At 38.6% G+C, this 12012-nt stretch overlaps 1 protein-coding gene across 2 annotated transcripts in view; it reads left to right on the top strand.

Moving 5' to 3' along the window:
- Positions 1 to 12012, top strand: part of Wwp1 (WW domain containing E3 ubiquitin protein ligase 1) — a 101447-nt gene that overhangs the window by 58122 nt on the left and 31313 nt on the right. For both annotated transcript variants that reach the window (XM_028780182.1, XM_028780190.1), the window contains exons 10-11: positions 9577 to 9672; positions 10816 to 10990. In XM_028780182.1, the coding sequence (XP_028636015.1) occupies positions 9577 to 9672; positions 10816 to 10990 (271 nt within the window). The remainder of the gene's footprint in view (positions 1 to 9576; positions 9673 to 10815; positions 10991 to 12012) is intronic.

The raw sequence follows: 12012 nt of genomic DNA, 5'->3' as shown, positions 1-12012 counted from the left end.
CTAGGGGTAGGGTAGGGTAATGAAGGATGCCATGTCTTTGCCTACATCATTCACATAGGTAGTCTACTATAATGTACCCTATACCCGTGATGAAGTACTAGATAAAAAAGATGGCATGATGGGTAAATACACATACACATCTGCATAAGCACACATACAAATAAGCAAATAAATGTTTTTAAAAATGAGTTTTTTGGATAGAAGGGTTGGAGAGATGGTTCTGTGGTTATGAGCACTTGTGTTCTTTAGAGGACCAAGTTTAGTTTCCAGCACCTATATGAGGGATCTCCCAACCACCTATATAACTCCAGCTTCAGGCCATGAACATATTCTTCTGGTATCTTTGGGTACTTGCACACATGTGCACACAGATACAAACAACATGCATTTAAATAAATAATAATCTTAAAAGAGTGATAGGATGGAGTTGAGTAGACTATTACATCAGTAGTGAATATATATATATATACACACACACATACATATATATGTATACACATACATACATATTCAGGTTTATGTAATTGGCTGAGGAGAAGCTCAATAGAACTCTTTAATAATATAGTACTATTTGGGAACAAGAAAAGACCCAGAACTTATTTTTAATCTCTCTGAAGAAGTAACAAATACTAGCACACTTACCAGATTTCCCAAACCTATGCACAGGTCAACTACCTCTACATAAAGTGATCCAAAGCTAAGACTGTAGAGATTAAAACATATTTTATAGAAGTGTTCTTAAGCTGACTGTAAATCATAAGTATTTATTCAAAATTAGGTGGTTTAAAACTGCACATGTTATCATGAGATGTCTGATCAGAGATCAGGAAATGGCAGGCACTTCACCTTAGTGTCCCCATGAACTGGCATTCAAGCTCTTAGTGGGGGGTTATTCATAAATGTGCCTAACTTAACATCCCAGCAGAACTGAATTCAGGGCTGTTGGTAAGAAAGCTCAACAGACAGTGTCACTGTGACATATGCTAAAGATGACAACTAAAGTCAGTTTAAAGCTGGGCTTGGTGGCACAGGCTTGCTAGTCCCTTGTACTTGGAAGGCCAAGGAAGAAGGATTGGAAGTTGTGACCTGCCTGACCAATTTACATTCTGTCTCAAAATACAGAATTTTAGGGTGATTGGGGCAACACATAGTCAGTGGTAGTGCACTTGTGCTGCAAAGCTTTAGTTTAAATTCCAATACTGCAAAGGGAAAAGAGAAACGAAAGTTAAAAGAAGCGAATCTCTAGTCTTGCTCCCTGGAGCTAGTTCTTCTACTCTGTGTTGGGGCCTCTTTTCTGGCAATACCAGGTGTGTGGAATGTTTTGTTTCATGTCACGATGGATGAGAACTTTATGATGCTAATGACTAAAGACAGTGAAGCTTCAAACATGCTTCCTGTCTTCTTCAGAGAAATCCTGTCCTGAGAACTAGGACTTTTACCTTTCTACCCAAGAAACTGGAGGTGACTTCTATTCAAGATACCCTCCGCCTGCCTACCACAAAGACTCTAAATACTGTGTTTATTAACAAAGCCACAATACAGTTTATATTAACCCTCAATTAATACTATACCACAGTAGGCCTATTTTAGAATTTTTACTCATTAATCATCTATAAAACCTTGTAATATGAAAAGAGACAAAACAGTCAATGTAAAAGATGCTACACTAGGACTTAAGAGAAAACTGCCACCAAGTTTGGCAGCCTGCCATCCATGGGACTCATGTGGCAGGAGAGAACAAACTTCCACAAATTCTATTCTGACTTCCATATGCATGCAGTGGCTTTCACACATGTGCATGTGCATACACACAGGGTAATGATAATAACGATAATAAATTAATTAAAAAAGAAAACTTTGCCTAAAGAAAAGAGACTATTTTAATATTGTTAGAGGGTAGGGGTAGGTGTCACATGCATACCCAGGTACTAAGCAAAGGATTGCTCAATAAATTTAAGGCCTGGAAAAGTAGCTCAGTGGAAGCTTTAATTGGTAAAAGTAAAGAAATTTGCCAGTAAATAGACTGAAAAGATAAATGTGTAATGTACAAATCAAGTTGAAACATCAGTCTAATAAACAAAGTAACAGAAAAAAAGAAGAGATCCATAATAAAATAACAGGAAAACTCACAAATATGATAGGCAAAATTTTCCTTAGAGAAAAGACTTACCAAAACTGAAAGTAAGCGAAGATACCTATTTTTAAATTACTCATTGGGAACGTTTTATTCTACTAAGTGTCTTCCTGTCCCCAGCCATAAAAGAAGTCTTAAGTATGGAGGGTTTTGTTTTCTTAAAGATTTATTTTTGTATTACGTGCATGACTGTTTTGCCTGCATGTATATCTGTGTTCCACGTGCATGCAGTACCTGTGGAGGACAGAAGTGCGTTATTGATGCTTCAGAACTAGAATGTGGGTGCTGAAGTCAAACCTAGGTTTTAACCAGTGCCTTTAACTGCTGAGCCTCTCCATCCCCTAGAGATTTTTTAAAGGTCAAATCAAAGCAAGTTTTATATTAATAATAATGACAACAGACTTGTCAGAATCAGTAGTAGAATCTGGAAGCAAATGTATTTTAAGTGCTGAGGGAACTTATATATAATCCAGAGCTCAATATTCAGAAATGAAACGTGTGGCTTCATTTTTCAGTCAGAAGTCAATATATTTTACTTGAAATTAAAAACTAGGAAGGTAAGCATGTCAATAAGAAAACAAAAAGAAATAAATACCAGAACTGAACAGATGGTTTGAAAATGTTGCCATGGGGATGAGAATATGAAAGGATGGGAGCAGCAGATGCTGTTTGAGCTGTGTGACCCACAGTCTGTAGGAGTCTGTTTAACTACTGTGAAGGGTTATACACTATTAAAGTGTGTATTACTCTGACAAAAGTCAAAGCTAGTTTTAAAAGAATAAAGAATACATTTTAAAGTTCATATCACTTAAATGATATGCTCTGAGAGGATTTTTTTTTAAGTACAGAGTAGCATAAATGTTGGTGTAGTATTGTATACCATGAAATTTTTAATAGGGAGGTTTAATAATTTCTATGCTTTTGGCGTAAGTGTAAACTTGGGGATTTTTCTTGTTCGTGGGTATTACTTGAGCATTCTATGACTTAGTTTTCTTAGGTGTGACAAGTTATTGAATGAATTTTTGTTTATGGTATTTTTAAGTATGTGTGTATGGGTACAACCTAGCCTTAGAAAATAACTATTATGTGCAGTCTGAGTATGTGAATACAGTTGGTGGACAGTAAGTCAATAATATAAGGTTTCTTTGAGAATCAGTTAAATTAAATTGGAGTCCTGTTTATATTTTCAATTTGTTTTACTTTAAAATTGAAAATGAAGGAGAAATGCAGAAGCATGAGGATTTTTGATTTATTCTTCAAAAATTATATGCATGCATATAATGCATCTTGATCATCTTCTATCCCTCCCTCCAGCTATCCCCATTCCTGCAATACAGCTTGCTCCTAACTTCATGTCCTTTTTCCCCCTGTTACTCTGCTGAGCTCAGTTAATGCTGTTTATAAGCACATAGGTGTGGAATCATTTCTTGGGGCAGGGTGAATCCACTAGTTCTTGTACCTCCAACAGGTGGCTGTCAGTTTACTCTCAATTGTTAGTAGCTCCCCAACTAGGGGTGGGACTTTGGAAACTCCTTTGCATTCCGTGTTAAAGTCTCAACTGACTTGATCTTGTGCAACTAGTAAGCTGGTAGCTTTGCCACTTGAGTTTATGTGCACAACAGCCATGCCATGTCCAGAGGACATTTCACAGCACTCCTCCCCAATCTCTAGATCTACATTCTTTCCATGCCCTCTTCCATAATGTTCCCTGAGCCTTAAAAGGAGGTGGGGCGCAGGGATAGAAGTCATGGTCACTTATTCTGAGAACTTTGAGCACTTAGAAGGCTCTGCCTTAATAACTAACCTCTGCATTAAGAAACTTCTGTGACCAAAGTTGAGAACAGCACAAACATATGCATGTAAATATAAATGTTAGTAGACAACACAACCCTTTCACAAACAGCATCAGTGGCTTCTCCCCTGGGGCCTATAACTATCCTAGCCATGGCGTTTCTTCAGGAAATAGCACCAGGCATGAATTCCCCTCAGTGGAACAAGCCTCAAGTCCAGTCACACTGATTACCCCATAACCAGTCTAACCACTGTCTGACCAGTGGGCACATTTTGCCTGGCAAGTCAGTATTGTAGCATGCAGGGTCCAGTGCTGGGTAAGACTGTCAATTTTCTTTTCTCTTTAAGCAGCCTGTTTAACTCTTACCAGCACTATGAAAGTTAGCTATTAGGATGATGCTTATTTTTGTTGTTGTTTGGTTGGTTTTTTTATTTTTCTTCCTTTTTTCCTTTTTTTTATTAGATATTTTATTTACATTTCAGATGTGATCCCCTTTCCCTATTTCCGGCCCACCCAAGAATCCCCTATCCCATCTCCCCTCCTGCTTCTATGAGGATGTACCCATACCCACCCACCCACTCCCACCTCTTCACCCATGATTTCCCTCAAACTGGCGCATCCAGCCTTCACTAGACCAAGGACTTCCTCTCCCACCTATGCGCAACAATGCCATTCTCCCCTACATATACAGCTGGAGCCATGGGTCTCTCCCTATGTGCTCCCAGGCTGGTGGTTTAGACCCTGGGAGCTCTGGTTGGTTGGTATTGTTGCTCTCCCCATGGGACTGCAAACTCTTTCAGCTCCTTCAGTCTTCTCTCTAACTCCTCCATTGGGAACACCATGATCAGTTCAGTGATTAGCTGTGAGCATCCACCTCTGTATATGTCAGGTTCTATCAGACCTCTAAGGAGACCGCTATATCAGGCTCATGTCAGCATGCACTTCCTGGCATCCACATCAGTGTTTGCCTTTGGTGACTGCACATGGGATGGATGGATACCCAGAAGGACCAGTCTCCAGACAACCCCTCCTTCAGTTTCTGTCCCATGTTTTTGTCTCCATATTTGCTCCCTTGAACATTTTGTTACTCCTTCTAAGAAGAACCGAAGTACCCACACTTTGGTCTTCCTTCTTCGTGAGTTTCATGTGGTCTAGGGGTTATATATAGGGTACTGAGAGCTTTGGGGCAAATATCCAATTATCAGTGAGTGCATATGATGTGTGTTCTTTTGTGATTGGGTTACCTCACTCGGGATATTTTGTAGTTCCATTTGCCTAAGAATTTCTCAAATTCATTGTTTTTAACAGCTGAGTAGTATTCTATTGTGTAAATGTATCACATTTTCTGGATCCATTCTTCTGTTGAAGGACATCTAGGTTCTTTCCAACTTCGGACTATCATAAATAAGGCTGCTATGAACATAGTGGAGCATATGTCCTTGTTATGTGTTGGAGCATCTTCTGGGTATATGCCCAGGAGTGGTATAGCTGGGTCCTCAGGTAATGATATGTCCAGTTTTCTGCGGAACTGCCAGACTCATTTCCAGAGTAGTTGCACCATCTTGCAATCCCACCAACAGTGGAGGAGTGTTCCTCTTTCTCCACATCCTCGCCAGCATCTACTATCACCAGAGTTTTTGATCTTGGCCATTCTGACTGGTGTGAGATGGAATCTCAGGGTTGTTTTGATTTGCATTTCCCTGATGTCTAAAGGTGTTGAACATTTCTTTAGGTGCTTCTCGGCCATTCGAGTTTCCTCAGTTGAGAATTCTTTGTTTAGCTCTGTACTCCATTTTTTAATAGGGTTATTTGGTTGTCTGGAGTCTAATTTCTTGAGTTCTTTGTATATATTGGATATTAGCCCTCTATCAGATGTGGGATTGGTAAAGATCTTTTCCCAATATGTTGGTTGCCATTTTGTCCTATTGACAGTGTCCTTTGCCTTACAGAAGATTTGGAATGTTATGAGGTCCATTTGTCAATTCTTGATCTTAGAGCATAAACCATTGGTGTTCTGTTCAAGAACTTTTCCCCTATACCTAGGTATTTGAGAGTCTTGCCCACCTTCTCTTCTGTTAGTTTCAGTGTATCTGGTTTTATGTGAAGTCCTTTATCTACTTGGACTTAAACTTTGTACAAGGAGATAAGAATGGATCTATTTTCATTCTTCTATGTGTTGTCCTCCAGTTGAACCAGCACCATTTGTTGAAAATGCTGTCCTTTTTCCATTGGACAGTTTTAGCTCCTTTGTCAAAGATCAAGTGACCATAGGAGTGTGGGTTCATTTCTGGGTCTTCAGTTCCACTCCATTGATCTTCCTGCCTATCTCTATACCAACACCATGCAGTTTTTTTTTTGTTTGTTTGTTTTTTGTTTTTTTTTTTAATTTTTTTATTGGATGTTTTATTTACATTTCATATGTTGTCCTCTTACCCCATCCCCCACCCACCCAGGAACCCCCAATCCCCTCACACCTCCTTCTTCTTCTTTGTGGATGTAACCTCTATCTACCCCCCCACTCCCACCTCCCCACCCTCACAACTCCCACCCCCTGGGGCGTCCAGCCTTCATGAGGTCAAGGATCTCATCTTCCACCTGTGCCCAGCAGGGCCCTCCACTCTTATATATTCAGCTAAGGCCCTGGATCCCTCCATAAGTGCTCCCAGGCTGGTGGTTTAGACCCTGGGAGCTGTGGTTGGTTGGTATTGTTGCTCTCCTCATGGGGCCACAAATCCTTTCAGCTCCTTCAGTCTTCACTCTAACTCCTCCATTGAGAACCCCATGATCACTTCAATGGCTAGTTGTGAGCATCTGCCTCTGAATATGTCAGACTCTTGAAGACCTCTGAGGAGACATCCATATCAGTCTCTTATCAGCAAATGGTGCTGGTTCAACTGGAGGACAACATGTAGAAGAATGAAAATTGATCCATTCTTATCCCCTTGTACAAAGCTCAAATCTAAGTGGATAAAGGACCTCCACATAAAACCAGATACACTGAAACTAATAGAAGAGAAGGTGGGGAAAAGCCTCGAATACTTGGGCACAGGGGAAAAGTTCCTGAACAGAACACCATGCAGTTTTTATCACTATTGTTCTGTAGTACAGCTTTAGGTCAGGGATGGTGATTCCCCCAGAAGTTCTTTTATTGTTGAGAATAGTTTTTGCTGTCCTGGGTTTTTGTTATTCCAAATGAATTTGAGAATTTCTCTTTCTTACTCTCTGAAGAATTGAGTTAGGATTTTAATGGGGATTGCATTGAATCTGTAGATTGCTTTCGGCAAGATGGCCATTTATACTATATTAATCCTGCCAATCCATGAGCATGGGAGAACTTTCCATCTTCTGAGATCTTTCTTCGATTTCTTTCTTCAGAGACTCGAAGTTCCAAATTAATAAAATTAGAACTGAAAAGGGAAACATAACTACAGAAACTGAGGAAATTCAAAAAAATCATCAGATCCTACTACAAAAGGCTATACTCAACAAAACTGGAAAATCTGGATGAAACATACAATTTTCTAGACAGATACCAGGTACCAAAGTTAAATCAGGAGCAGATAAACCACTTAAATAGTCCCATAACCTCTAAAGAAATTGCAGCACTCCTTAAAAGTCTCCCTACCAAAAAAAGCCCAGGACCAGATGGTTTTAGTGCAGAATTCTATCAGATCTTTGAGTTTGATACCAATTCCCTTCAAACTATTCCACAAAATAGAAACAGAAGGTACATTACCCAATTCATTCTATGAAGCCACAATTACGCTCATACCTAAACCACACAAAGACCCAACAAAGAAAGAGAAATTCAGACCAATTTCCCTTATGAACATCGATGCAAAAATACTCAATAACATTCTCGCAAACCAAATCCAAGAACACATCAAAACAATCATCCATCATGATCAAGTAGACTTTATCCAGGAATACAGGGTTGGTTCAGTATATGGAAATCCATCAATGTAATCCACTATATAAACAAACTCAAAGAAAAAAAAACACATGATCATATCACTAGATGCTTAGAAAGCATTTGACAAAATTCAACATCGCTTCATGATAAAAGTCTTGGAAAGATCAGGAATTCAAGGCCCATACCTAAATGTAGTAAAAGCTATATACAGCAAACCAGTAGCCAACACCAAACTAGAGAGAAACTTGAACCAATCCCACTAAAATCAGGGACTAGACAAGGCTGCCCACTCTCTTCCTACCTATTCAATATAGTACTCAAAGTCCTAGCCAGAGCAATTAGACAACAAAAAGAAGTCAAAGGGATACAAATAGGAAAGGAAGAAGTCAAAATATCGCTATTTGCAGATGATATGATAGTATACTTAAGTGACCCCCAAACTTCCACCAGAGAACTCCTAAACCTGATAAACAACTTCAGCAAAGTGGCTGGTTATAAAATCAACTCAAACAAATCAGTAGCCTTCCTCTACATGAAAGATAAACAGACTGAGAAAGAAATTAGGGAAATGACACCCTTCACAATAGTCACAAATAATATAAAATACCTTGGTGTGAATCTAACCAAGCAAGTGAAAGAACTGTATGACAAGATGCTTATATTTTTAACCCCTCCCCCAAAGTATCATATTGAGAAAATAGAGAAGATGAAATGGGGAACTGATAAAAGAAAATCAAAGTAGTGAAAACGAGGGATTGAGAGGCTTTTTGGAAAAGGTAAATTTTTGATGTTCATTCAAAGGACTACCAAAATGAATAGTGGAATAGATGTGCATAGGAAGCCCCTGTGTGTGTGCACAAAGTGGCAGAATTGTCAGGAGCAGTACCACCACATGTCTTTAAGGATGCTTATGTTAAAAACTTTTTGGGTGTAGAATTTTGAAATCAAGTCGAATTGGATATGGCTTATTAGCACTTAGTGACTCAGGGTTGTTCTGTGTTACAGTCCCTTAACTCTTGATTGCTTTTCTTTTCTGGTAATTTGGAAGAGTGTAAATTGGTGAATAAAAAATGTAACTATTTAACTATTCTATGCTTTCTTAACTATAATTATTTAGTTTCTGCTTATAAATAAGCAATAATTAAGAAATCAAAATGCCTTTAGATAGTTTTCATGTGTGTGTATGTGTGTGTGTGTTGGGAGCCGACTCTGAGCAGAAAGCGGCTATCATCTTTGCAGCCATCTTGAGCCATATAGCCTGACAAGAGACTTGTTTTCAACAGCCTACAACAGCTGAGCACACTCTGATAATTATCTTGCTTTTCTTACATATCTTGTTTTGTTGTTTATTGCCCCCAGCTGCAGTGTGCATGTGGTAAAGTGTCTTCAGCTGTGTTCCCCTGCTTGTGCTTATATATACCCATGATTTCCTTTCAATAAAGGCGAGACTTGAAGAAGAGAATAGATCAGACTCCCTGTCTTGTCACCATTCTTCTCCATTCTTTGCGTCTCCATCCCCACTCTCTCTCTTGCTAGGCCCTGACCCGCAGACTGGAGCAGCAGAACGGGCTGTTTACGTGTGTGTGTGTGTGTGTGTGTTTGTTTGTTTGTGTGTGTATGTTTATTATGTATGTGTGGACCTTGTTAAGTAAAGCCTGCTTGTAATGTTCCTGATTCTAGAACATTTTAGATTTCCTAATCTTTTGTTTTTTATTTCTATTTGTACTTTTATTGCAGGTGGGAACAGAGAAAAGATCCTCATGGTAGAACCTATTATGTGGATCATAATACTAGAACTACTACATGGGAAAGACCACAACCTTTGCCTCCAGGGTAATGCAGCATTCTTATGTATCTTTAATTATATTTTTATTGTGTGTAAGTTTTAAATTTATTTGGTATACTATCATGAATAATGATTTAAAAATAATCTCTTTATAATTCTTGGATAGTGGTTCTGGTGAAATAAACTTTATATTATAGTTCTCTTTGGATTAAATGCATGACTGTAACATAGTGCACCTGCTTATTTAAAATGAGCCTTAGGATGTGCTATATTGAAATACCACATCTATGTTTTCCAGTGATAAGTTCTCAATACCCTAGGAATAAATGCTGAGCTCTTTCTTAAACAATTTTCACAGTGATCTGAAGAGCCAGGGGTTCAAGTGTCAAAGGCTTATGGAAATATATTCCAAGCATAGGGAGAGTGTTTGAATTGAATTCAATATTATAATTCAACTTGCTGTCGATGCATTGTGTAAAAAATTATTTTAAAAATCAAAGGAATCAGTTTATTATTGGCTCTGAGTAATATCAGGAACTTTATTTAGTCTGTTTTTTAAAACTATAATTTTTGATATGATGGCATATGACCTTACATGTAACAAAGTTTGTATCTTAATTTTGTAACAGTCTTAATACCACTTACATACCTTAAATCTCATGAAATCTAATAATGTACATCATTATTTATGGAGAATCACACATATTTTTGTGGAAACCTATTATATTTTTAACAGTAACTTTGGAAGAATTCCGAATTGATTCCTGAAAAGATTCTTAGATAGTCGTAGTATAAAGTTAATGTCAAACACTGGCTTAATAGATTCCAGGTGTTGAAAAATTACAACTAATGAACAGAATGTGGAGCCTGAGTAGAATTCTTGTTAAAAGATGCAGAACAGGGCATCTGACCTTCTGAAGTTAAAAGAATGGCATGGGGGAATGACACACATGGTACTAGGAAATGAAACTGAAATGGTGAATGCTTCTTCTGTAGACATGTCTGAAAGCTGTTTCTCAAGAAGAAACAAGGTATAAGTCTGTCTGTGATAGAAGAGTAAGGTAGTTTAGGAAAAATAAATGCTTCATAGATCCATATGCTGTGTTTAACCATAAAAACATAAGCAGACTTTATGGCACAGTTGTCAGGAGATAATTCATTACTTCATTTTTATTCCTTATTTATTGTAGTTGGGAAAGGAGAGTTGATGATCGTGGAAGAGTTTATTATGTGGATCATAACACCAGAACAACAACCTGGCAGCGACCTACCATGGAATCTGTTCGAAATTTTGAACAGTGGCAGTCTCAGCGGAATCAATTGCAGGGAGCTATGCAACAATTCAACCAACGATACCTCTATTCGGTAATCAGCAAATTAGATGGTGTTAATGTGTTGAGTGAGATATCTATGACGGCTGCATTCAGTCTGACTTTTCTTAATCAGCTGCCATGTTCCTGACTAGCGTAGGCCTGTGACCACGGGAGCGGCAGCTGCATACTGCTACGGCTCGGATCAGGCTGTCCACTCAGGTGGCCAGAGACACTGGCCCTGCTACCCACAAGACCCCAGTGTAGGAGATGGCTCTGCCAATCTTCCACACTGTCTCCACAAGGTTGGGCTGAGCCCAGACCATCCCGCCATCCACCCGGTACCCAGTATAAAATGACACTCTAAGACTTAATGATTAAACAAAGGCTTTATATGTTTGGTAATGCTCAATAAACAAGATGCTCACACAATTAGAGGCGTTTCCCAGTTAACTAACCTAGATATAAGTTGTTACCCAGGACTGCTCCAGGTACATGAGAGGCCATCCATGGCGCCTGCTACATCTCTCCTTACTCCTCCCACCTTAGCTCCTCCCAACTTGAAGGAATTTCCCGCTACATTAATGTCATCTTTTTCTTTCTTTGGTAGCTTTCTAAAATATGTAAACTACATATCAAGGGTTTGTTTGTTTGCTTCATTTTATTTTGGTAATCTTTAATATTATTTCTAGTTTGTATAAATAAATAAGCATTCCTGAAATTTTCGGTTTTGGAATATTTTAGATTTTGGATTTGGATGCTCATCCTGTATATAGTAAATAAGAAAGTTTGTACTATGAGATTTGTTTTGTTCTGTGTAGGACTTTGTGTGCATGAAAATTTGGAGACAAGAAAAAATTAGGTTTTGGGTATGTGTCAAAACACTTTCTGCTATCCTCTTCAATGGATGCAAGTTTAGTTACCAATAGAATCCCCAGAGCTGGGATAAGAACTAATCATTCTCTGGCTTATAGTGCCATCAAGCAGCTGAGTTCTGTCTTTTAGGACATCCTCTTACCTGGACCTTACCAGCACCTTCTGTTGTCATGCCCCTTACCTGCACCTTCTGTTGTCATG

This window comes from Grammomys surdaster, unplaced genomic scaffold (assembly GCF_004785775.1).
Source record: "Grammomys surdaster isolate TR1022 unplaced genomic scaffold, NIH_TR_1.0 97, whole genome shotgun sequence".
Classification (NCBI taxonomy): Eukaryota; Metazoa; Chordata; class Mammalia; order Rodentia; family Muridae; genus Grammomys; species Grammomys surdaster.
The sequence above is the reverse complement of the archived record's forward strand: the minus strand, read 5'-3'. Positions and strand labels throughout refer to the sequence as shown.